The sequence below is a fragment of the Scyliorhinus torazame genome, chromosome 9 (assembly GCF_047496885.1).
Source record: "Scyliorhinus torazame isolate Kashiwa2021f chromosome 9, sScyTor2.1, whole genome shotgun sequence".
In the NCBI taxonomy this organism is placed as follows: domain Eukaryota; kingdom Metazoa; phylum Chordata; class Chondrichthyes; order Carcharhiniformes; family Scyliorhinidae; genus Scyliorhinus; species Scyliorhinus torazame.
This window is the reverse complement of record NC_092715.1, coordinates 215,196,268-215,224,253: the sequence shown is the minus strand read 5'-3', so window position 1 is coordinate 215,224,253 and position 27,986 is coordinate 215,196,268. Positions and strand designations below refer to the sequence as shown.

The 27,986-nt window shown below is 44.4% G+C and overlaps 1 protein-coding gene across 1 annotated transcript; it reads right to left on the bottom strand.

Moving 5' to 3' along the window:
• Positions 1-333: 333 nt before the first annotated feature.
• On the bottom strand, positions 334-19,117 carry LOC140429738 (ciliary microtubule inner protein 2B-like). The gene is made up of 5 exons (XM_072517092.1): positions 18,775-19,117; positions 15,386-15,618; positions 8,204-8,385; positions 7,923-8,115; positions 334-615 (listed from the first exon to the last, which is right to left on the bottom strand). Exons 1-5 carry the CDS (start codon positions 18,840-18,842, stop codon positions 521-523), a joined length of 771 nt encoding a protein of 256 aa, XP_072373193.1. The 5' UTR covers positions 18,843-19,117; the 3' UTR covers positions 334-520.
• Positions 19,118-27,986: the final 8,869 nt, after the last annotated feature.

The window sequence follows — 27,986 nt, the reverse complement described above, 5'->3', positions numbered from 1 at the left end:
GGGAGGGGAACGTTCCTCACCTACATGCTGGTGCCGGCAGCGGGATTCTCCATTCTCGCAACCGGCCAAAGGGATTTTCCATGCTGCCGGGAAACCTGTGGGCGGGGGTGCGCTGCCAGCGGAACAGAGAATCCCTTCGCGGAGAATTCACCCCTTGGTGTCTCACCCTCTTGGCACTGGACCAGCTCCTTGTCAAGTTTTTACTGAAAGTCTACCCCTTCAAATTTAGAGATCAGAACAAATGATTGCCCTTCGTACAATTTAGGTTCCTTGTAAAATATAATACATTCATCGTAATAAAACTGGATTTCTGAAATCCATTGGACGGAAGTCTTTGTGAATTTCTCAGCACATCATTTAATGTGTAGGGGAATAGTTCCAACTTCAATTTAGCGAACATGCTCAAATTAACTGTAGGTTTGATCATTGAGACCGATCTGCCAACACTCAAGTTTTCCTGATGTTCTCAGAGATGTGAAAACAGCCCTGAATTCAGCTATTTAGATCACTCATTCCCAAATCAAGTGGGGCACGGTGACTGCGGTTTCTCCTCTCCCACACCCAGAGCGTTATAAGTGCTGCGTCCCCAGTTCTTTCCAATGGCAAACTGATGACCTGCAAGGTAATAAAAAATAATCGATATATATTCATGAGTCATAACAACGCTCACACCTGGCATTGCTTGGTAACAAATTAATACTTCAGAGAAGTTAGGAACACATAAACATGAGCAGGCCATTCCATTCTCTAGCCTGCTCCACCATTCAACTAGGTCGTTGATAAAGATCCCACAGATGGCACCAGAATGGCTCTGCTGAGTTACTTTTATTCCCTTATTTATATATTTATTGTAGCCTCTTGCTTTTATTGTACTTAACATCTTTCAACTGAATCTCCAATCTCACCAGAACTCCCATTGCTACTCAACTTAGCAGATTTTTCAAACACTGCATGCACATGTTTGATAAATCTAATAGTTTCTTTTAATGAAATGGCCATTTGGTTGGATAAGGAAAACACTAGGGGCTGGAATCCCCCTTTCTGAGGCAAAGTGCCGGCGCGAACGGAGAATCCGCGGCAGGTTCACAACAGGAAAATTCTGGTACCGTGAAACTCCCGCAGATCGCCCCGTAAATGGGCAGAGCATGACCGGGTCCTGGGCCGCGCATGCGCACGACTGACGACCTACACCAGTCGCGCGTAAAACGCGGTGCTCAAACCCACCAACCGCGACCCCACAGCCCACCCCCTGGCCAACCCCCACCAGTCCCCCCCAGCCTGAGCAGAAGCCCCTCCGGCCAGCGGCACGGATCCCGGCTGAGTGTGATGGCGCTGGGTTATTGTCCGCAGCCGGTATGCCGGATTCCCGATCGCTGGGACCACACGCGGCTTGCGCAGTCGGGAACTCGGCCCATCAGGGGCGGAGCATCATGGGTGGGCTGATGCGGCAACGGCGTACAAACTACGCGCGGCGCGCGTCACAATGACGCGGGTTTGGAAGGGGTGGAACATGGCAGACCGGCGTCAAACTGGTGCCGGCCCCGATTTTGACGTTGGGCTCCGGAGAACACACCCCATAGTGTAGAACATAGAATTGGACTAGAAGAACATAGAATTCCTACAGTGCAGAAGGAGGCCATTTGGCCCATTGCAAGGTAGCACAGGGGTTAGCACTGTTACTTCACAGCGCCAGGGTCCCAGGTTCGATTCCCAGCTTGGGACACTGCCTGTGCGGAGTCTGCATGGGTTTCCTCCGGGTGCTCCGGTTTCCTCCCACAAGTTCCGAAAGACGTGCTTGTTAGGTGAATTGGACATTCTGAATTCTCTCTCAGTGTACCCAAACAGGCCCCAGAATGTGGCGACTCGGGGCTTTTTTCAGTAACTTCATTGCAGTGTTCATGTAAGCCTACTTGTGACAATAAAGATATTATTATGATTAAACAGCTCCCTAACTAGGCCCACTCCCCTATCCCCATAACCCCACATAACCTACACATCTTTGGTCACTAATGGGCAATTTAGCATGGCCAATCCACATAACCTGCACATCTTTGGACTGTGGGAGGAAACTGGAGCACCCGGAGGAAACCCACGCACACACGGGGAGAAAGGGCAAACACCACAGTCACCCAAACCTGGATCTCTGGCACTTTGAGGCAGCAGTGTTAACCACTGTGACACCGTGCCATCCTATATCAAGAAGAAAAAAATAATGGCACTAATATATGTTGATTATAAGCAGTGTGTTTATTGAAGGGTCGTATGAGGGGTCGGTTTGAAAAAGCAGGCATATGTTAACAGGAAATGTGGTAATCTAGATGGAAGGCCGGTTGATGGACAGATATGAGAGATTTAGGGTAAACAAGATGTTGCTGTGATTGGTGACAATTTTCAAGGGCTTGGGGTTGTGGAGCTGGAATTATAACCCTCAGGGTGAGACGTTGCAATTTAAAATATTTTTAAACAATGCCCAAACCCACAATTCTGGTTTTAACTAAACTGGATGTCGGACAATAATCTGATCTCAGGAGTTGGGTTGGTTGCTAAAAGATTTGAAGGAAATTGCACACCTCCATTTTAACGGTAATTTTATTTCCCAATCCATCACCATTTAAAGAATACTCTGCCATTCTGTTTCTTCATCCGAAGTGGATAACTTCACATTTATCCATGCATTTGCCCAATCAATTTGTCTAAATCATCTTGATTTATATCCCCTCAATAAACCCTCACAATACACCCCCACTTCAGCCTCTCAACTAAAAACCCATCTTTAGGTGAATGAAGAGGTGCGTTCCACAGCCACATATACAGACAAAGTCAATAATGCAAGATGGTACTTTGATCTTGGATTCATATCTCATTACATTTACCCCCCCATCATCTGGCCTGGGCTTGTGAAATCCTACCAACTGTCCTTGGTTGTGACAATTCACACCTCTTTAACCTGTGATTATCCCTCTCTCCAGTCGTTCCGTCTGGACCTGTAAAGACTTAATTACCTGCGATGACTCGCATTCAAAGTATCATCTTGCATCATTGACTTTGTCTATATATGTGGTTCACGAACATTGTGGAACCCACCTCTTCACTGACCTGATGAAGGAGCTGCGCTCTGAAAGCTAGTGATTCGAATCAAACCTGTTGGACATTAACCTGGTTTTGTAAGACTTCTTACAGTGCCCACCCCACTCCAACGGCAGCACTGGATAGAAAACTGGTTGGCAGAGAGGAAACAAAGAGTAGGGATTAATGGGACCTTCTCAAACTGGCAGGCAATAACTAGTGAGGTACCTCAGGGATCGGTGCTGGGACCCCAGCTATTCACAATATATATTCATGATTTGGATGAGGGAACAAAATGTAACATCTCAAAGTTTGCAGATGATACCAAGTTAGGTGGGAGGGTGAATTGTTAACAGGATGGAGGGATCTTACAGCATGATCTGGACAGGTTGGGCGAGTGGGCAAATCAATGGCAGATGCAGTATAATTTGGATAAGTGTGAGGTTATTCACTTTGGGAGCAAAAACAGGAAGGCAGATTATTACCTGAATGGTTGTAAATTGGGAGAGGGGAGTGTGCAGCGGGATCTGGGTGTCCTTGTGCACCAGTCCCTGAAGGTAAGCATGCAGGTGCAACAGGCGGTAAAGAAGGCTAATGGTATGTTGGCCTTCATTGCAAGAGGTTTCGAGTATAGAAGCAGGGATGTGTTGCTGCAATTATACAGGGCCTTGGTGAGGCCACATGTGGGAGTATTGTGTGCAGTTTTGGTCTCCTTCTCTGAGGAAGGATGTTCTTGCTCTCTCTCTCTCTCTCTCTCAAGTGCAGCGAAGGTTTACCTGACTGATTCCAGGGATGGCGGGACTGGCATATGAAGAGAGATTGACTAGGTTGTGATTGTTCGCACAGGAGTTCAGAAGAATGAGGGAATCTCATAGACTTATAAAATTCTAACAGGACGAGACAGGGTAGATGCAGGGAAGATGTTACCAATGATGGGGGTGTCCAGAACTAGGGGTCACAGTCTGAGGATTCAGGGTAAACCATTTCGGACAGATATAAGGAGAATTTCTTCACACAAAGAGTGGTGAGCCTGTGGAATTCATTACCACAGGACGTAGTTGATGCTAAAACTTTATATTCAAGAGGTGGCTAGATATAGCACTTGGGGAGAATGGGATCAAAGGCTATGGGGAGAAAGCAGGATTAGGTTATTGAGTTGGATGATCAGCTACGATCGTGATGAATGACGGAGCAGACTCGAAGGGCCAAAAGGCCTCCTCCTGCTCCTATCTTCTATGTATCTATGTATCTCCACATCACCGTGGCAGGTGGCAGAGGGCATGCCAGGGTGCCACCCTGTCCTGTCCCCGACTACCCAGGGGTCTCTGTTGGCATTGGAGACTCCCCCAGGAACTATTACGACTGGTTCATGTTCGTGGAAACCAGTACTAAACGCCGCCTTGTTAAGGTCTCTCAGGCATGGCCATTGGGTCCCGGGTGCTGGGAGAATCCTGCGAACGCCTACTTAAATGAGCTCATTTAAATCTATTGATCTGGATCTCACCAGTGAAAGCGAGATCCAGCTTGCGACGTCTTGCGAGACTCCATTAAATCTCGCGAGGCGTTTTGAATGTCACAAATCTCGCGAGATGCCTCTAGCGAGATCCAATGGCTTTGGCCAATACCAAGTCGGATGCGACGAGGACGTTAAATTATGCCCCTCGTCTTTCTGAAATTTATTCATTAGCCCCTTGAGTGAGAAAAAAAATGAAATGTGGATCCCTGCCCCCCTTATGAAAAGGATGGAGAAGCCTGCATTACATTGATCGGTATTCCAAGCCAAAACCTAATATTATTAAAAATCTCTTCCAACAGGGGACAGGAGTGCTCTCCTATGAGGTAAGGTAATGTAGAATGATATGTATCATTTGAAACATCATGGAGCTTAATTGAGATATGCCTGCTGTCATGCGAGAGTGCTTTTAAGAGCTGGATGTTTAAGCAATGTACCTTTAAGAAGACAGTGATGTCATAGAGTGGGTAGAGTGGTAAAGGAAGGCCCAAGGGAAGCGAAGGAGGTGCAAACGATTGTACAGCCTGTTCAAGAAATAATTGTTATGAAGGTGCCAGATGTATTTAAAGAATTTACTTGTGTGGCTAAAGTTTACTCATGTGTATCAGGAGGCGCAGGTAAAGAAGCCACAATTTTAAGAGATACAGGGGCTAGTCAATCTTTAATGATAAGAGATGAGGAATTATGTAGTTTGGGAAGAATGTTGCGAGGAAAGGTGGTGATATGTGGAATTCAGGGTGAGAGGAGTAGCGTTCCATTATATAAGGTAAGGTTGGAAAGTCCAGTGAAGAGTGGTGAAGTGGTAGTTGGCGTAATCGATAAACTATCTTGTCCAGGAATACAGTTTATCTTGGGTAATGATATAGCTGGATCTCAGGTGGGAGTGATGCCTACTGTGGTTGATAAGCCAGAGGAAAATCAATCAACTGAAGTGTTGAAGTACGAATATCCTGGGATTTTTCCGGATTGTGTAGTAACAAGGTCGCAAAGTCACAGGTTGAGACAAGAGGAGAAATCAAAGAGTGAAGATGAAGTTGAAGTGCAATTATCAGAAACGATTTTTGATCAGCTGGTTGAAAAAGAACGAGAACAGGTGGAGGATGAGGCGAATATTTTTAGTTCAGGAAAATTGGCGGAGTTACAACAGAAAGATGTAGAAATAAAACGGATATATCAGAAAGCATATACGGAAGAGGAATCTGAGAGTATACCAGAGTGTTTTTACCGTAAAAATTATGTCTTGATGAGAAAATGGAGACCTGTACATATGCAGGCGGATGAAAAGTGGGCAGAAGTTCATCCAGTAGTATTGCCGGTAGGGTATTGAAAGGAGGCGTTGCGAGTTGCACATGAGGTACCAGTGGGAGGTCATTTGGGAATAAGGAAAACTCAAGCTAAAATCCAGAAACATTTTTACTGGCCTGGACTACATAAAGATGTAGTTACATTTTGTCAATCATGTCACACATGTCAAGTGATAGGGAAACCTCAAGCAGTGATAAAACCAGCACCCTTAATACCCATTCCAGCATTTGAGGAATCTTTTACAAGGGTCCTAATCGATTGTGTAGGACCGCTTCCTTAAACAAAATGTGGGAATCAATATCTTTTGGCTGTAATGGATGTGTCTACTAGGTTTCCAGAGGCCATTCCAGTACGTAATATTACAGATAAAGTGATTGTGGAGGAGTTACTTGAATTCTTTACTAGATATGGACTACCCACAGAAATTCAATCGGATCAAGGAACAAATTTTACTTCAAAGTTATTCAAAGAAGTTATGGATAGCTTAGGAATAAAACAATTTAAATCAACTGCGTACCATCCAGAATCGCAGGGAGCGTTAGAAAGGTGGCATCAGACATTAAAGACAATGTTGAGGGCTATTGTCAAGATTATCCAGAGGATTGGGATAAAGGAATCCCATTCATATTGTTTGCAATTAGGGATGCACCTAATGAGTCTACCAAATGTAGTCCTTTTGAACTAATTTTTGGTCATGAGGTACGAGGACCATTTAAATTATTAAGGAAAAATTGGTGGGTGAGAAATCGGAAATTACACTATTGGATTACGTGTCAAATTTTAGGGAACGATTAAATAGAGCAGGTGAATTGGCTAGACAACATTTGAAAGTTGCACAAAATGTGATGAAACGGGTAGCGGACAAGAAATCCAAAGTTTGTCGTTTTGCCAGTGGGGATAAAGATTTAGTGTTGTTACCAGTGGTAGGGGAGCCTTTAAAAGCTAGGTTTTGTGGACCGTATCAGATTGAAAGGAAATTAAGTGAGGGGAATTATGTGGTATAAACACCAGATAGAAGGAAGACTCACCGAGTGTGTCATGTGAATATGTTTAAAAGGTACTTTGAAAGGGAAGGAGAGAAAAAGGACGTTTTAATGATTCTAACTCAAAGTGACGAACCAAATCCAGATGACTGTGAATTTGACAAGTTTGTAGAGATAAATTGGGAAGTACTCAAATGGCTATACATGATGTAGATGTGGGCAATGCTGTTCCTATCAAACAACATCCATATAGACTTAATCCTTTAAAATTGGCACAGGTTAACAGAGAGATTGAGAGTATGCTGAAGAATGGCTTAATTGAAGTGGGTTGCAGCCAATGGAGCTCACCCATAGTGATGGTACCTAAACCAGACGGTACCCAACGGTTGTGTGTGGACTATAGAAAGGTGAATGCAGTTATAAGAACGGACTCTTATCCTGTCCCACCATTGAAGGATTGTTTGAGCAATGTATCTTTAAGAAAACAGTGATGTCATAGAGTGGGTGGAGCTCAGCTCAGTTCAGCCATTTTGGGAGTTTTTGCAGTTTTGTTTGGGTTTTGCAGTTTAAAAAAATGCCTGGCTGGTTTTGCTGAGAGCAGCTTCAAAGTGCCTGGCTGTTTTGCTGTGAGCTCGATTAAAAGGAGAAAGCCAGTTTGAAAAGAGCTTGGGAGTGTCTGTGTGTTTCCAGAGAGCTGCAAGTTTGGAGGAAAAGAGCGGGGGGTGTGTCTGTGTTTTGCAGTGTCCATAATTGTAATCCCACACCTAGGAAAAAAGCCGTGTGCTAGGAAAAGCAACAAATACATTAAAGGGAGAGGTTGGTTGAAGTCCATGATACATTTTGGGGTTCTGAAAACGCCTCGCCCATAACACTGCCATGGTATGAAGAGTAAAATATACAATGAGATCTATTGTGAAAGGACTATCATCAATAAACATGTATTAATTAATTTTAACTACAATGTACAAAACCCAAGCCGGTCAAGACAGCATGAAGCAAACTAAATTATATTAATATGAGAGTGAGAGAAAGAGTTGAAGAAAGAATGGTCATACCTGGAACAAAACCATTATAAGTGGGATGGAGTGACGAATCAGGTCTATAAATGATCCTGCTATTCTGCTCCAATGGATTTTCATCTGGTGTTTGGAACGTATTCATTCTTCTTGGGTAACAAGGATCAAAAGGTGGTTCACATACCATGGGGATGAAAGTACAACTATCTGGTGGTCTTATTTCACCTGTTGGCTAAGCAAATAGAACGGAAATTGCATTATGTGTTACTTCAGACATCATGAACATATCTGTGCATCATAAAAACCCCACAGAGTCTTACAATAGCAGATGGAGGCCTTGATGACATATTTGGTGCAATTAGATCACTCCTTTTGCACTCCATCATTTCACGTTGTTTCAGCTCTTCTATCGTCTGAATGGCAGCTGTTGCTTCAGGATTGTTGTCATAGACAGAATGCTTCAGAGCAAAATGATATTTTCCATCTCTCGGATAGAAATAGCCTACAATTAAAGGTGACACAGTTATTTTCTTTTACTTAGTGAGGAAAGCACATTCATGATTTGTACATTCAAACAACACAATGGGGAATGGGGTGTGGAAATAACTGTTTACTGTTGTAACAATAATGATGTACCATTAATTGTAAGCCCTTTGCAATTTGCTGAAGAATGAATAAGGTAAAAGGCATATAATATAAAATAAAAACAGAAAATGCCAGAAACACTCAGCACGTCTGGCAGCTTCCGTAGAGAGAGAAACAGAGTTAACGTTTTGAGTCCATATGAATTTTCTTCAGCGTTGAAGAGGGAGACAAACGTGGTGATTAAGAATGGTGGAGCAGGCAGAGCAGAGTAGAAGGACAAGTGTTAAAACCCACCCCCCCATAATCAACCGATGCGTATCCAAATCTGGTGTCCTCGCTAAGACCTTCTTTACCACTGTTGCTTCACAGCGCCAGGGGCCTGGGTTCAATTCCCAGCTTGGGTCAGTGTCTGTGCGGAGTCTGCACATTCTCACCCATGTCTGCGTGGGATTCCTCCAGGTGCTCCGGTTTCCTCCCTCAAGTCCCAAAAGACGTGCTTGTTAGGTGAATTGGATATTCTAAATTCTCCCTTCGTGTACCCGAACAGGCGCACTCATGTGGCGACTGAGGGATTTTCACAGTAACTTAATGGCTGTGTTAATGTAAGCCTACTTGTGACACTAATAAAGCTTATTATTATTCATGTAGTCCACATCGTCCCAGTTAAAGGCATATACATTCACCAACACCATGGACGCTTCCTCTAACCTTTCACTAACCATCACATAGCTACCCCCACGGTCCCCTATTACATTACTCGCCGAGAAAACCACCCTCTTACTAATCAGCACCGCTGCCCACCTCACCTTCACATCCAAACCCGAATGAAACACTTGTCCCTTCCACCCTTTCCACAGCCTCATTTGATCTTCAACCCCCAGGTGGGGTTCCTGCATAAAAAACACATCCGCCGTCAAACTTTATAAATGGAAGAATACCCAAGGCCTCTTAACCAGCCCATTCAATCCCCTCACATTCCTTGAGAGCAGTTTGGTCAGGGGACTCCAAGAACCCCCCCCCGGACCAGCCCGATCAACCATATCCAATCCGAATGGACTGCACCAGACCCGCATTTCACCCACCTCCCAGGTCCTCCTAAGGTGGCCGTCGTCCCCCACCCCACAAGTCTATTAATGAACCTTCCATGTCAGCAACCCAATCCAACACCCCATCCCCTCTCCAAACATAGAAGTCTCCACCACTCCAGGCTCGCTGCCCCAACCCACACAAAGAACAAAGAGACCAGAAAAAACAACCCTCCCCTACTTCCGCACGCACCCCCCACCCCCCCTTCCCCAAAGCAGCCAGCGGCAAGTAGAAGGACAGTGACAGGTAGGAACTATGACAGACTGAACAACAAATGTTTAGGGCACCAGACAAAAGGAAGTTTAATGGGAGTGTTAAGGACCACAGAAGACGCTAATAGTGACATAAAGGTAAGAGAGCATAACGTGTTAATAGGAGAACAAATGTCAGTGAAAACAAAACTGAAGAACAAGTGACAGATGGCCCTGTGATGAGTGTGTGTGTGTGTGTGTGGGGGGGGGGGGGGGGGGGGGGGGTGCGGAATTGCATTGGGACAAAAATATTTTTGAATTTAAAAGGAGAAAGTTCACAGTCTAAAGTTGTTGAACTCAATCATGAGCCCAGAAGGTTGTAATGTGTCTGATCGGAAGCTGAGGCGTTGTTCCTCAAGTTTGTGTTGGAACATTGCAGCAGGCCAAGGACGGAAATGTGGGCATGGGAGGAAGATGGTGAGTTGAAATAGCAAGTGACGGGAAGCAGCCAGTACAGTAGACCAAATTAACAGTGAGGAGGGAGGTAAAGGGGCAGGCGTTGCACCTTCTGCGGTGGCATGGGAAGGTGCTGAATAAGAAACAGTTGATTCTCACTTCATTGAGCCCTGATAGTCAAATTTCAACCGTTGTTCAGTGTCTCTAGACAATCATCTGTTAGTCAAGATAACGGCAGTATGAGTAAAAACATCGACCGATTCTGCTCTGGCTCAGTGATTTTTTAAAAAAAAATATTTTATTGAAAATGTTTGGTCAACCAACACAGTACATTGTGCATCCTTTACACAATATTATAACAACACAAATAACAATGACCTATTTTATAAACAGAAAATGAATAAATAATAAACAACAAAAATGAAAACTAACCTAATTGGCAACTGCCTTATCACAAGTAACACTCTCCAAAAATATAATTTAACAGTCCAATATATAATTATCTGTAGCAACAACCTATACATATTATACAGTATATATTAACAACCCTGAGAGCCCTTCTGGTTCCTCCTCCCCCCCCCCCCCCCCCCCCCCACCCCCCCGATCCTGGGCTGCTGCTGCTGCCTTCTTTTTTCCATTCCATCTATCTTTCTGCGAGGTATTCGACGAACGGTTGCCACCGCCTGGTGAACCCTTGAGCCGACCCCCTTAGGACGAACTTAATCCGCTCTAGCTTTATAAACCCCGCCATGTCATTTATCCAGGTCTCCACCCCCGGGGGCTTGGCTTCTTTCCACATTAGCAATATCCTGCGCCGGGCTACTAGGGACGCAAAGGCCAAGACATCGGCCTCTCTCGCCTCCTGCACTCCCGGCTCTTGTGCAACCCCAAATATAGCCAACCCCCAGCTTGGTTCGACCTGGACCCCCACTACTTTTGAAAGCACCTTTGTCACCCCCATCCAAAACCCCTGTAGTGCCGGGCATGACCAAAACATATGGGTATGATTCGCTGGGCTTCTCGAGCACCTCGCACACCTATCCTCCACCCCAAAAAATTTACTGAGCCGTGCTCCAGTCATATGCGCCCCGTGTAATACCTTAAACTGAATCAGGCTTAGCCTGGCACACGAGGACGACGAGTTTACCCTGCTTAGGGCATCTGCCCACAGCCCCTCCTCGATCTCCTCCCCCAGCTCTTCTTCCCATTTCCCTTTTAGTTCATCTACCATAGTCTCCCCTTCGTCCCTCATTTCCCTATATATATCTGACACCTTACCATCCCCCACCCATGTCTTTGAGATCACTCTGTCCTGCACCTCTTGTGTCGGGAGCTGCGGGAATTCCCTCACCTGTTGCCTTGCAAAAGCCCTCAGTTGCATATACCTGAATGCATTTTCCCTTGGGGCAACCCATATTTCTCGGTCAGCGCTCCCAGACTCGCGAACTTCCCATCCACAAACAGATCTTTCAGTTGCGTTATTCCTGCTCTTTGCCACATTCCATATCCCCCATCCATTCCCCCCGGGGCAAACCTATGGTTGTTTCTTATCGGGGACCCCCCCCAAGGCTCCAGTCTTTCCCCTATGCCGTCTCCACTGTCCCCAAATCTTCAGTGTAGCCACCACCACCGGGCTTGTGGTGTAGTTCCTCGGTGAGAACGGCAATGGGGCTGTCACCATAGCCTGTAGGCTAGTCCCCCTACAGGACGCCCTCTCTAATCTCTTCCACGCCGCTCCCTCCTCCTCTCCCATCCACTTACTCACCATTGAAATATTAGTGGCCCAATAATACTCACTTAGGCTCGGTAGTGCCAGCCCCCCCCTATCCCTGCTACGCTGTAAGAATCCCTTCCTCACTCTCGGGGTCTTCCCGGCCCACACAAAACCCATGGTGCTCTTTTCAATCCTTTTAAAAAAAGCCTTCGTGATCACCACCGGGAGGCACTGAAACACAAAGAGGAATCTCGGGAGGACCACCATCTTAACCGCCTGCACCCTCCCTGCCAGTGACAGGGATACCATATCCCATCTCTTGAAATCCTCCTCCATTTGTTCCACCAACCGCGTTAAATTTAACCTATGCAATGTGCCCCAATTCTTGGCTATCTGGATCCCCAGGTAACGAAAGTCCCTTGTTACCTTCCTCAACGGTAGGTCCTCTATTTCTCTACTCTGCTCCCCTGGATGCACCACAAACAACTCACTTTTCCCCATGTTCAATTTATACCCTGAAAAATCCCCAAACTCCCCAAGTATCCGCATTATTTCTGGCATCCCCTCCGCCGGGTCTGCCACATATAGTAACAAATCGTCCGCATACAAAGATACCCGGTGTTCTTCTCCTCCTCTAAGTACTCCCCTCCACTTCTTGGAACCCCTCAACGCTATCGCCAGGGGCTCAATCGCCAGTGCAAACAATAATGGGGACAGAGGGCATCCCTGCCTTGTCCCTCTATGGAGCCGAAAATATGCAGATCCCCGTCCATTCGTGACCACGCTCGCCATCGGGGCCCTATACAACAGCTGCACCCATCTAACATACCCCTCTCCAAAACCAAATCTCCTCAACACCTCCCACAAATAATCCCACTCCACTCTATCAAATGCTTTCTCGGCATCCATCGCCACTACTATCTCCGTTTCTCCCTCTGGTGGGGGCCTGTGGCTCAGTGATAGCGCTCTCCCCTCTGAGTCAGATCACAGTGCAAGTTCCACTTCAGAGACTGAAGCACAATATCTAGGCTGACACTTCAGTGCAGTACAGAGGGAGTGTTGCACACCCAGAGGTGCCACCTCTCAGATACAACATTAGATTATCTTTTTGCTCATTAAGTGATCTCCAAATTTACCCCTCCGGGTGGACATAAAATAGCCCACAACATCATTCAAAGAAGAACAGCAGAGTTCTCCCAATAGCCTGGCTAACATCTGTCCCGCGACCAAAACTACCAAAACTATCAGATAATAGTCACATTGCTCTTTATGGGATCTTGCTGTGCTCAAATTGGCTGCAGCATGACCTACATTACATCAGTGACTACACTTCAAAATTACTTCATTCACTGTACAGGAACTCAGGACACCCCGGGGTTGTGAAAAATGTTATATAAATATAAGTTTTTTGCTTTTTTCACCCCATCTGCCTATTCTCGGAATGTCCTTAAACATTGTCCTGAATCCATCACCACAGACTGGGGATACAACCAGGTCTGTATGTCCCACACCATACAGTGGGCAGCACGGTGGCACAGTGGTTAGCATTGCTGCCTCACAGCTCCAGAGACACGGGGTCCATTCCGGCCTCAGGTGACTCTCTGTTTGGAGTTTGCACTTTCTCCCCGTGTCTGCGTGGGTTTCCTCTAAGGTGTTCCGGTTTCCTCCCACAGTCCAAAGGTGTGGAGGTTAGGTGGAATGGTCATGGTTAATTGCCCTTTCCTGTCCAAAAGGTTAGGTTGTGTTACAGGGATAGGGTGGAGGTGTAGGCTTAAATAGGGTGCTCTTTCCGAGGGCCAGTGCAGACTCAATGGGCCGAATGGCCTCCTTCTGCACTGTAGGGATTCTATGAGTGTATTTTCCCAGTGAGCCACTCATGGGATCCTGTTAGCACTTCTACAAAATTGTATATAGATCTCTCAAACGTCCAATTTGCTATAATAAAGTACAATGAATGTAGAAATCTGACCCAAGGTGATTGACAACTGCAAGGTGAGTAAAAATAGACCTGGCGTCAAAGGAGAGAGTTGGAGGGGTGGGAGGGCTTGATGAATGAAGTAGGTTTAGAGAAGGGTCTTAAGAATAGAGAGGGTGGTGGAGAGATCGTAAGACGGGTGGGAGGGGGAGCGTTTATAGATACATAGAAAATAGAAGCAGGAGGAGGCTGTTTGGCCCTTCGAGCCTGCTCCGCCATTAATTGTGATAATGGCTGATCATCAAGTTCAATACCCTGATCCCGCCTTTTCCCCATATCCCTTGATCCCTTTAGCCCCAAGAGCCAAATCTAATTCCTTCTTGAAATTACACAACATTTTGGCCTCAACTACTTTCTGTGGTAGTAAATGCCACAGATTCAGCACTCTCTGGGTGCAGAAATTTCTCCTCACCTCAGTCCGAAAAGGTTTATCCCTGTAATGACCTCCAATTGGCATTATTGGTTGGCCAATTGGAGTATGAGCTCCCTCAATGATAGCTCATTGAGGGGGCTCATATAAGCACCTGTGTAGGCTTTGTGAGGCAGTCTTAAGTTGACTGGAATGCTAGCAGCACTGTTTGGAGCTGCTCCTGTATATAAGTTATTGCAAATAAATACTGGTGTGGTGACGGAACCCCTGCCTCCTGTGGATTATTACAATCCCTTATCCTCCAAACCAGGACCCCTAGTTCTGGACTCCCCCAACATCGGGAACATTCTTTCTGAATCTGCCCTGTCTAATCCCAGTAGACTTTTATAAGTTTCTATGAGATCCCCCCTCAATCTTCTAAACCCCAAAGAACCGATTTAGTCTCTCCTCATATGACAGTTGCGCCAAAGGCATGATGTATGGCGTAAAGAAAGGAAAGGGAGGAGTATGGGTAAGTGGTCTGGGTCAAGGTAATGGCGAGTTCAGAGCTGGGAAATGGAGGACAGGAGCAGTTTACAAAGGCAGAGAGGCCAAAGGGGTTCTAAACACGGGATGAGAATTTTAAGTAAAAACCAAAAAGCAGTTGAACCGAATCAGATGTAATGTTCCTGCATAACCAATATCAAAAATGAACTAGCTGATGATTATCAGTACTTAAACACATGCAACAGTGAACTCAAGGAACATTTTTATAACATCTCAGGCAGTATTTTGGAGCAAATCTATACTATGGATAAGGCAACTAGGAAGCAGCAATAAATGCCAGCATTGCCAGAGATGTCTCCATCCCAAGAATTATTTTCATAACAAATTCAACTCTCCTTTGTATTTTCAGTTGTCTTGTTTGCAAATATATGCAAGCAACACGCGATCAGCAATCGGAGACTAATTTCAGAAGTATCTTCTTTCTAGAACTTGTAAAAGAAAAGAAAATCTTTTTCTGATACTTTGGAGCATTATTTTTTTTTACAGCATGAGATTACATTAAACTAAACATTCCTTGTGCCTCTTATTCATCTGTGAATTATTATAAAACAAGCCTCACAAAGACAGGGTCAACATCACCGTTTTTAATGTTTGTATTCTGCACCTGTCCCGCATACGTGGTAATTTCTGGGTGCCCGTAGGTCCTATTCAGCAGATGCCTTGGGACCTGGGGATTGTACAGTGGTTTTGTTTGGGTTAGGGTTAAACGCGGTGACTTGGGTTGCCCAGGTTCATATGACAGCAGTCCCAAAGTAGCGTTGCCATAGGTCTCCCCGAAGTGGCTTCGTAACTTTGGAATGTACCCTCCATACCTGCAAAATGAACAGAGGTTTCAAATCATTTCTACTGAGGTGGGGAGGGCAGATATTTCAGCCCCAATCTGACTATATCACAAAACACAGGAATTACTACATGAAAAAGATTACGACCCACCTAAATCATCTTCTACCATCGGTATGTTGAAACATGGGGACATTCAGCTATTCCTACCCTTCAGTTTGATCATGGCTGATCTGTATCTTAACTTCATCTCCTGGTTCCGTAACCCTAAATACCCTTGTTAACAAAAATCCATCAACCACAATTACATGAATAACTAATGATAATAACAGTAAATCTCTATCAATTAGCCCACAATGGACCCAGACATGGCAAGAGGAAAACTCCAATAGTGGGACAGCTTTTGGAACCATGGTCAAACGTCGCCCATTCCTCCCAAAATACTACACATACCAGGATGTCAGGTCTCCAATTACCTATTTACAGTATCGTAAAATGTTATGTTCTGAAAAGAAATTATCTAATGCTACACTCAGATACTCTTAGATTCATACATATATAATTTGTAGTAAAAAATAAATGGATAAAATATTCCCCTTCCCTACTGAATCAGCCAGGTATTAATTTTCACTGCTTAGGGCGCCGAGGACCTGGGTTCGATCCCAGCCCCGGGGAACTGTCCGTGTGGAGTTTGCACATTCTCCCTGTGTCTGCAATGGGTCTCACCCCCACAACCCAAAGATGTGCAGGGGAGGTGGATTAGCCACGCTAAATTGCCCCTTAATTGGAAAAAGAAATTGGGTACTCTAAATTACTTTTTTTTAACGTTTCCTCACTTGCTGTTGTTACATAGAAACATGAAGAGGCCATTCAGCTCCTCAGACATATTCCATCATTCAATTAAATCGTAATCTATCTCATTTCCATTTACTTGTCTTCATTCTATATCCTTTGACAACCTAACTTAATGCAAATAGGTTAGCCACAACAGCCTTTTGGTGGAAGGGAGCTGCAGATTTCCACTATCTTTTGTGTGACAAAATGCTTCCTAATTTCACCCTTGTTTCTTCCAGTTTTAGTTTTAATACTATGCCCGTTGTACTCGACAAAGTAGTTTCTCCGCATCTATCATATTGAATTCCTTTATCATTTTAAATACTTCCATTCAACCACCTCTCAACCTTCCAAAGCTGTCTACCTTTTTTTTTCTTCTTTTGTCCAGATTTCCCCCCAATTTTCTCCTTTCTTCTGAACATGGAGACTCATTTTGGGGTTTGTTTCCAAAAGCTACCGCTAGCACTTCTTCTACACTGGGTAAACACATTAACCAGGAACATCATTTGCAGTTAATGGGACCTTAGTGGCTGTGTTTGCCTAGATAATAATTTCAAAGTAATTAATCACTTTGGGATTCCTTGAAGATGAAAAATGCCACATAAAAATCTACTTTCCATTTTTGTTCCTCATAGTTTTATACCACTTAATAAATCCTATTTGTTGTTTTTGGCAGACGATGTATAATCTTTCAGGGTGTTGTTTGTCCATTTATTGAAGAGAATCCAACGTTGTGAAGCAGCTCATAATAGATTCAGTGCCCCTAACCTTATCAACAGTATACTACAACCAAAGATTGTCCTGAGGTGCTTCACTGATACATAATCAGATAAAAATGTCCACCAAGCCAAATAAGGAGATGTTAACTGGGGCAACCAAGGGTTGTATGAAGAGGTTGGTTTTAAGGCTTTCTTAATGGGGCGAGGCAGATAGATATAGAGAGAAAATTCCAGAGAATGCAGCTTAGGTGGCTGCGGGCCCAAATTCCAAAATGAACGAAAGGCCAGAGTGGGAGGAAGAAAAAGTTCTTGAGGGGGATTATTGGGATGGAGCAGATTACAGAAATAAGGAGGAATGAGATCATGAAGAGGGTTGAATGGATGAGAATTTTAAATTTGGATAACTTTGGTCTTCCCGGTGTTTAATTGGAGGAAACTGACTCATCCAAAATTAGATTTGGATAGTTTGACAACAAAACGTAGTGGAGAGATGAGTTGGTATGTGGAAACTAGCCTGCTTGGCAGTTTTAAAATTCCCCAGCAGGGGGTACCTGTCAATTACCTTTCCCCAACCTCGCCACAATTTTCACTTGGACAGCCGAGGCCGAGGCTGGTCCACCTGCCCTTGCCCTTTGGAGGTCCTTAAGTGGTCAGTTACCGACAACTAGTATGGGCAGTGATCTGTTCACCGCAAACTCTTTGGATGATGGTGGGGAAACCCCGCCATCCGAAAAATCCTGGCCCATGTTTGTAGACGTTGTTATGAAGAAACAGCAAATCGCTGTGGAAGAGCAGGGGGAACGTTGTGAAGGGTATATCCAGAAGTAATGGCGAAGGCGGAAAGAGAGGTCCTTGCTGGAGATGCACTCCCTCAGTAGAGCAGCAAAGTGTAATTTTAGGTTATGTGAGCAAGCCCCTGGAGTAGTACCTAAACCCACAACTTTCTAAAACAGCAGTAAGTGCTCTTCCACTGAATCATAAGAACATAAGAACTAGGAGCAGGAGTAGGCCATCTGGCTACTCGAGCCTGCTCCACCATTCAATAAGATCATGGCTGATCTTTTTGTGGACTCAGCTCCACTTACCCGCCCGCTCACCTTTTTAGTATTCAAAAATCTATCCACCTATGCCTTAAAAACATTTAATGAGGTAGCCTCAACTGCTTCACTGTGCTGGGAATTCCACAGATTCAGTCCTAGTTTCACCCGCCAGTGGAAAGAACCTCCCTGCTTCTATCCTATCTATTCCCTTCATAATTTTATATGTTTGTATAAGCTCCACCCTTATTCTTCTAAATTCCGAAATCACACAGCTCAGCATCTAATCTGACTCCATTTTTAAAGCTATTTTTCCCTGCCATCTCTTCTGATTGCCTCATCCCGAGCAAGTGGGTGAATTGGGGTTGAGTGTTCCCAAGCCCCACATTGTGCTCCTGTGTGGTGCTGGTTTGAGTTGACCTGGGCCCTGGTCTGGGGAAGTGGCAGTCAGGACTCAATGCATGTGCGTGCATCAGCCAGACCTGTGCCACTGCCATTTGGGGAGGAACATTGGATCAGTGCACAAACATACAGGGCTGCCTCAAAATGCAGCATCTCCACAACTTACTTTCAGAAAATAATATTTCTCAGATCTTACCCAGGCATGAAGTTCGGATCAAACGTACTGAATACATTCTCTGCTTTGAGAGGTAATGGGAACGGCATCTTAGATCAATCAATAAATAATGAATCTAAAAAGCAAAATCCTTGAAGTGATCGGTTAAGCAAAGGGTTGGCGTATCCCAAATTGCTCCTGGCTGTTAATCTGTAGTTGGGCTGAGGTGCAGCAGTAACCAGGCAGCGGCATCAATGTTACTTTAACAACGGCGTCACGGGACTGGTCACAAACATCCCGGGAGCTTGCAACAGAGGTCGCTAACTTTTACACCGAGAGCCCTGGACTGTCACTGCAGTCTGCACTGTGCTCCCAGTGTGAAGAGGAAGCCGCACTGAACATGCCAGTTTGTTTTGCTGCATCTAGTTATATTTGGTTATTGTTGCTAAGGAAACATCAAGTGCCTGGCGCTGTGTATCGAAAACCAAACACGCTGCACTTTAGAGAGTCCCATTAACATCCAGTCTGTGCACACAAATGAAAAGTTAGCGGTTTGTTTACATGATCTGCATATTGTTGTAATGCTCCGAAGTTAATTTACGTTTGTAAGGTGGCTCTCTTTAAAAAGTTCCAGCATGTGTGATAATGCAGGTTGTAAGATGTGAGGCAGACAGAGTAGGAATATAAATTAGGAGAGCGAGAAAGACGCCTTTTTACTCATCAGGTCGTTTCCTTGAATGAATTTTACTCTTCGATAGTCCAATAAACAATGTAAATGACTGGCAGTGTTGCCATTTGAATGCACTTTTTGACTGGCCAGCTGCACCTTTTATTTGCTTCCCTCTCTCACTCCATATTCTTACATGACAAAAATTAGTCACTCCCAGTCTTGATCATTTCAATGGACTCATTTACCAGAAGCCTTTTCGGGAAGAGCGGACCATATTGCCATTGGATTTAATGTGAACGAGCTGCTCCACATTTCAATCTTGGATGGCCCAGTTCTAATTTTAAGCCTACCCCATGGCCGATATTCCCCACACATGAAAATAGTCTCTTCATGTTTACCCCTTTCAATTCTTTGATCACCAAGCACATCAGGTTGACTCTTGTGCCCCCCTCCCCCCCTCCCGCGTGGTGAGTTTGTTGACAGGGTAGCCTCTGTCACCTTCCTGCTTACACGGCAATTAAGTCTGGGATGTGAATGCCCACAGACGGTTTTCCCACCCCAAGGCCAATTGAGGCCCTGAAGTGGAAACTTAATGCCCAATGGAAGGCCTCATCCCACTGCCGCTGAATCGTGGTCATGTGGGTGATTATGACATATTTTTAATATAAATTTAAAGTACCCAATTTTTTTTCCAATTAAGGGGCAATTTTGCGTGGCCGATTCACCTACCCTGCACACCTTTGGGGTGTGGGGGTGTGACCCACGCAGACACGGATAATGTGAAAACTCCACGCAGACAGTGACCCAGGGCTGGGATCGAACCCACTCCTCGGCACCGTGAGGCAGCAGTGCTAACCACTGCACCATCATGCCCACCTGATTATGACTCACGTGCCAGAGTTATAACATCTACAGGCCAATTGACCAGAGTGTGTACTCAGGTGATATCTATTCCAGAGGGGTCTATCGAATGGAGAGATGCAAATATTGTTGGACACACTGGGGAAGCTACAGGCAAGTTTAAATATTGCTTAAATGTTCAGGTGTGATGACCAAGAAGGAAGGTCCATGGGCTGACTGAATGGGGTGAAAGAGGAAATTAAGCAAGTGCTGACATTGGATCTAGACTCGATTCTTGCATCAGAAAACTATCACACACCAGAGAAAGATAGTGTAGGAGGTAGATCCATGCAGCAGTTGTCCCAGCACACTTAGATGTAAAAGTAAATGCTGTAGATTGAATAGATTATACAATGAAATAAAGGCCATAGAACCACCATGGAACGGAACTAGAAGCGTCAGTTCTCAGGATTGTGAAGTTTTGGTGGCTACCGATAAACTGGTGACAAACTAAAAAGATCGGCAAGGCAAAGGGAGTTTGATAGTTGGAGAGAATTTGGAATTTGTTCTGAGATATATCAATCAAACAGCTTTGCCAGTTTGGTGGACGAGTACTGAAAATGACGTTGCAGGTGGAACTTATAAGGCTGCTGCTCGAGGTTTTGAAACGTGAAAGGCTAGGATACACTAGTCTGCTGATTAACATCCGACCAGCAGGCCACACAGAAGCCAACTCTGGCCAGGTTGGACAACTGGCCCTTATTTAACCTGATTTTGCAGGGAAGAACTTGTACTATCTGTGAGATCTACCATGCGGATTTAGTGGCACTTGCGAACACTAAAACTCAGTAGCGAGTTGAGTTAAAACTTCTCAGGTACAAATAAGAATCTGTTTTATTTGTCTCTATTAATTACAATTGAGAATCATTTAAAGTCTTATTCTCTAATAAGTCCAGCTAGCAAAGGACTCAATAGAAGCAATCTTGTAGACAATTCAACTTTCAAGTAATACAGAAATGATTTTCTTGCTTAGGGCAAACAGCTTACAATAACTTCAAAATGTCAAAGTCAGAAAATGAAATATGAAAGATAGAGAGACAGGGAGTAAGTTAGATCAAAGTATAGATGATTAATGAAGTAGAAAATGGCCGTACGATTGATCACGGTTATGCTAAATCATATCAGACTTTAGCCATCTAGCTATACCCCAATGTAACCCTAATTGGTTTGGGTTAGAATCAAATAAGTTTGATTCGACGCTCAGCCGTCTGTCATTAATAGGGAACATTAACTTAAAATGTATTCTTGTATGAGCTATGGAATGCGATTCGGCTTCCTTATCGCATAAACTTGCTTGTTAGGACAATGGTCTCTATGCTGTTGCCATGGAGCTTGCCTTGTCCTTGGGTTACTTTATCTTGCAAATGTATTTGTTAGTTGCATAGGAATTTTGCTGTTCTGTGTTCTGTTTGCAGCTATGTTCTGAAATGCAGAATGTGTGTTTTGAAATGACCTGAGGTTATGAGTGAGGTTTTTAAATGTTCAATAGACCAGGGGCTTAATGCTAAATAACTATCTTTTACCTATCACTTTTACCTATAGAAAATAGCTGGCTTCTACAGTCGGCCCTTTTGATAAATCGAAAGAATAAGTGAGATATTATCACAATAAGATAAAAGACACTATTAATGCAATAGGATCGGTCATTCATATTGTCACTGCAGTTTTGATCAATAGAATGGATAAGCATTGCATTACAAGCATTTCAGCAATAATTATTATAATTCTTAAAGAATCATTATTATAAAATTACAATTAATAAATTAATCAAATTTGATTCTACTGGTTCAGTATTAATAAATTATACAATATGTTAATAAGACAGTCAAATAATTGATTGATCAGTAACATTTGAACAATAATATCTCATTTCAAGTTCATCTAATGGTGATGCAGTTGGGTTAGTGTGAATTATTCTGATATTTAGTCCCCTGCGCTTAGTGATTAGTTCTTTGATGCACTTAACACATTGGTATGTTATGTAAATGATGAATCCAGCTACACAGGAGAATAAGATTATTCTTACTATGGACATTCCAGTGTGTCCCAACCACCCACAAAGTTTATCCCAGAGAGGGATAACTGGGGGTGGATCAAGTTTCTTGATTTCTTATTGGATATGTGATGCAAGGTCTTTAACTTTTTTGAGTTATCTGGAATGAAGGTGCAACACTCCGCACCGCGCAGGTGCCACCTTTTTCAGATAGCACATAGTCAAGTGCCATTCGATTTTGTAATGCCATGGTTCGAATTGCTCGCATTTTGTCAGAGATTTTACCTAGGGCAGTGGCGGTGTAATCGGCTACATTTTGTATGATGATCGTTAGTTTATTCAATTCATTGCCCATTCTTATTTCCCAATAGAAAGGAATAATTCTAGCATAAATTGCATCTCTTCAGGTAATGGAACGTTTATTTCTTCGAGTGACTGGTTCTGAAACATAAGGGAGATGAGGAAGATGACAGATGGCAGGTGCTAAGTATTCTAAATAGCAAGATCCTGACCAGTATTTTGGGAGCCAGGGATATGCTCTATCATCACAAATAAAATAAGTCCCATTATAAGCAGAGTATAAGTAAATATCTTCTAAGTACCACTGATCTGAGAATGTTTTATTATTTGTGAGGTTACGTATGCCTGTTATTTTAGAGGACCGTTTAGTTCTTTGTAATGCATTTTGTTTACATTTATAAGCTGAGTAACATCTAAATAATTAGTACAAACACTATTGCCTACTTTCATCCCTTCAGAGTGATTACTAATGAGGCATATTGATCCTTTTTGTTTAATATTAGTTGGGAGGCTAATACATTGAGGATTTTTGTTAGGATTATATATGAGTTGGTGCCATCCTGAAAAGGTTTTTAGTGGATAGCCTGCATATTTCCATAAGTTGATGAATTTCTATAAATAAATTTTGTACCTTCCTTTTTCACATGAATATGCTCCAGAATGGACTACTATAGAGCAAGGGACGCTTTGATAGGTGTACCATTCTGCTATTTCTGAAGCATTAAAGGGAATAGTTAGAAAGGGAATACCCTCTCCTGAGTTAATAGGGGTTGCAATGCATATCCAACAATTGGAAATGTTGAAATGTTTAGCATATACCTTAGATGTGTAAAGGAATGTGTTCTTATTCAGTTCTGGTACAACATTTACAAGCCAATCAAATAACTGAAAATGAATATTACGGTAAACATTTTACAGATCTTAATATTTATACGCGTGCTTCACATGTGATGCGTGAATCCAACTTTTCTTTCCTCTTAACTTTACAGCGGATTGGGTGGTGAGAAGGATTACGAAAGGACCTTCCCACTTCGATCCTAAGTTTTGCAGCTTTTTGACGTATACTTCTTCACCGGGCACCAGTCGTGCCCACCTTCTGGAGGATCTCCCCACGCAGCTAACACCTGTTGAGAAGCAGAACTAACAGCATTTATTAGATTTTGACAGTAAGTCAGCAAATTATCACTCATTAAATGACAGTCTGCTTTCCCCAAATCTATAGTTCCTGGCAGAGACATTGGTCTGCCTGTGATGATTTCAAATGGACTCAGTTCATGCCTTCCTGGTTGTATTTAGACAGTCTTTCTTTCAAAGTTCGATTTATACCTTCCACTTCTTCTGATGATTGAGGATGATAAGGGCAGTGTAAATTCCAGTCAATGTTTAGTCGTCTACAGGCTTCCTTACAAACAGCACCTGTAAAATGGGATCCATTGTCTGAGTCAATGCTAGCTGGTACTCCCCATCTGGGGATAAAGTCTTTGCATAGCACTTTGGCTGTATGGGCAGCTATCCCTCTTTTAGCTGGAGCAGCTTCCACCCATCTGGAGAATTTATCCACTATTACAAGGACGTCATTGTATTGACATTTAGGAAGGGTGATGTAATCTACCTGTATATCCTGGAATGGACCTGCAGGAGCTCTTAATTGAGGCATTGATGTTTTGGACCCATTATTCTTTTGGCAGGGTACACAACGGTTTGCTACTAATTGTGCATGTTTTTTGAATCCTTTACCACATCAACTTTTATGGAATCGATCCATCATTTGTTGAGGGGATATGTGTCCCCATGAATGAATTTGTTGAGCTAAAAAGGGCATTAGTGATTGTGGTGCGACTGGTTTACAAGTTTGAACTTCTCTCCAAATTTCATCATCATAAGGTTGAATCCCTGATTCTAACCATGTCCATTTTTCTTCTATTGTACAACCATTCTGCATTTCACATAAATCATGTAATAAGGTGGTTACTCCCAATTTGTAAATGTGACTGGATTCCTGATGCCATTGAGAGGCACAAAGGGAGGCAGCTTCCCTTGCTGCTTGGTCCGCAAGAGCATTTCCTCTTGCTTCCATAGTGTCCTCATCAGTATGGGCTTTACATTTTAGAACTGATACTACTTTTGGTAAGGCCATAGCTTCTAGAAGATCTCGCACTGCCTTTCCATTTTGGATAGGCGTATCTGCTGTTGTGAAAAATCCTCTTTTTCTCCACAGATGGCCAAAATCAGGTGCTACTCCAAAACCATATCTGGAGTCAGTGTAGATGTTAGCAGTTTTATCTCTTGCCACATGACATGCTTCTGTTAGTGCCTTTAATTTGGCCTGCTGAGCTGATGTACCTGGGGGCAAACTTCCTTCAGCTAATACTTTGTATGGGCTTGTGACTGCCCACCTAGCTTTGCTGATACCCTTGTCAATAAAAGAGGAACCATCAGTGAATAGGATTAAATCTGGATTCTGTAGTGGCTCTTCTTCTACTTAGCGTATTTCTTCCATTTCCCCTATTATTTTCACACAATTATGCCCTTCTCTGTCCCCTCCCTTTTGTTCCTCTGGAAGCGGGAGCAAAGATGATGGGTTTACAGGACTGGCTTTGTGAAAATACAGGTTGAGAGCTTCCAAAACTGCTGTCCATCTAGCCCATCTAGCTGATGTAACTTGTGACACTCTGTTCATGGATAGGAGAGAATGGACTGAGTGTGGACATTAATAGTTAACTTCTGGTTTAGGACAAGCCTTGATGTTGCCATTACAGCTTGACATGTGGCTTCCATGGCTCGTAAACAGCTGCCAAATGCTAGTGTCACGTTGTCAATTTTTTTTTAATATAAATATTTTATTGAAAATTTTTGGTCAACCAACACAGTACATTGTGCATCCTTTACGCAATATTATAACAACACAAATAACAATGACCTATTTTATAAACAAAAAATGAATAAATAATAAATAACAAAAATGAAAACTAACCCTAATTGGCAACTGCCTTATCACAAGTAACACTCTCCAAAAATATAATTTAACAGTCCAATATATAATTATCTGTAGCAACGACCTATACATATTATACAGTATATATTAACAACCCTGAGAGTCCTTCTGGTTCCTCCTCCAACCCCCCTCCCCCCCCCCCCCCCCCCGATCCTGGGCTGCTGCTGCTGCCTTCTTTTTTCCATTCCATCTATCTTTCTGCGAGGTATTCGACGAACGGTTGCCACCGCCTGGTGAACCCTTGAGCCGACCCCCTTAGGACGAACTTAATCCGCTCTAGCTTTATAAACCCCGCCATGTCATTTATCCAGGTCTCCACCCCCGGGGGCTTGGCTTCTTTCCACATTAGCAATATCCTGCGCCGGGCTACTAGGGACGCAAAGGCCAAGACATCGGCCTCTCTCGCCTCCTGCACTCCCGGCTCTTGTGCAACCCCAAATATAGCCAACCCCCAGCTTGGTTCGACCCGGACCCCCACTACTTTTGAAAGCACCTTTGTCACCCCCGTCCAAAACCCCTGTAGTGCCGGGCATGACCAAAACATATGGGTATGATTCGCTGGGCTTCTCGAGCACCTCGCACACCTATCCTCCACCCCAAAAAATTTACTGAGCCGTGCTCCAGTCATATGCGCCCTGTGTAATACCTTAAACTGAATCAGGCTTAGCCTGGCACACGAGGACGACGAGTTTACCCTGCTTAGGGCATCTGCCCACAGCTCCTCCTCGATCTCCTCCCCCAGCTCTTCTTCCCATTTCCCTTTTAGTTCATCTACCATAGTCTCCCCTTCGTCCCTCATTTCCCTATATATATCTGACACCTTACCATCCCCCACCCATGTCTTTGAGATCACTCTGTCCTGCACCTCTTGTGTCGGGAGCTGCGGGAATTCCCTCACCTGTTGCCTTGCAAAAGCCCTCAGTTGCATATACCTGAATGCATTTTCCCTTGGGGCAACCCATATTTCTCGGTCAGCGCTCCCAGACTCGCGAACTTCCCATCCACAAACAGATCTTTCAGTTGCGTTATTCCTGCTCTTTGCCACATTCCATATCCCCCATCCATTCCCCCCGGGGCAAACCTATGGTTGTTTCTTATCGGGGACCCCCCCAAGGCTCCAGTCTTTCCCCTATGCCGTCTCCACTGTCCCCAAATCTTCAGTGTAGCCACCACCACCGGGCTTGTGGTGTAGTTCCTCGGTGAGAACGGCAATGGGGCTGTCACCATAGCCTGTAGGCTAGTCCCCCTACAGGACGCCCTCTCTAATCTCTTCCACGCCGCTCCCTCCTCCTCTCCCATCCACTTACTCACCATTGAAATATTAGTGGCCCAATAATACTCACTTAGGCTCGGTAGTGCCAGCCCCCCCCTATCCCTGCTACGCTGTAAGAATCCCTTCCTCACTCTCGGGGTCTTCCCGGCCCACACAAAACCCATGGTGCTCTTTTCAATCCTTTTAAAAAAAGCCTTCGTGATCACCACCGGGAGGCACTGAAACACAAAGAGGAATCTCGGGAGGACCACCATCTTAACCGCCTGCACCCTCCCTGCCAGTGACAGGGATACCATATCCCATCTCTTGAAATTCTCCTCCATTTGTTCCACCAACCGCGTTAAATTTAACCTATGCAATGTGCCCCAATTCTTGGCTATCTGGATCCCCAGGTAACGAAAGTCCCTTGTTACCTTCCTCAACGGTAGGTCCTCTATTTCTCTACTCTGCTCCCCTGGATGCACCACAAACAACTCACTTTTCCCCATGTTCAATTTATACCCTGAAAAATCCCCAAACTCCCCAAGTATCCGCATTATTTCTGGCATCCCCTCCGCAGGGTCTGCCACGTATAGTAGCAAATCGTCCGCATACAAAGATACCCGGTGTTCTTCTCCTCCCCTCAGTACTCCCCTCCGCTTCTTGGAACCCCTCAACGCTATCGCCAGGGGCTCAATCGCCAGTGCAAACAATAATGGGGACAGAGGGCATCCCTGCCTTGTCCCTCTATGGAGCCGAAAATATGCAGATCCCCGTCCATTCGTGACCACGCTCGCCATCGGGGCCCTATACAACAGCTGCACCCATCTAACATACCCCTCTCCAAAACCAAATCTCCTCAACACCTCCCACAAATAATCCCACTCCACTCTATCAAATGCTTTCTCGGCATCCATCGCCACTACTATCTCCGTTTCCCCCTCTGGTGGGGCCATCATCATTACCCCTAGCAGCCTCCGTATATTCGTGTTCAGCTGTCTCCCCTTCACAAACCCAGTTTGGTCCTCGTGGACCACCCCCGGGACACATTCCTCTATTCTCATTGCCATTACCTTGGCCAGGATCTTGGCATCAACATTTAGGAGGGAAATAGGTCTATAGGACCCGCATTGTAGCGGGTCCT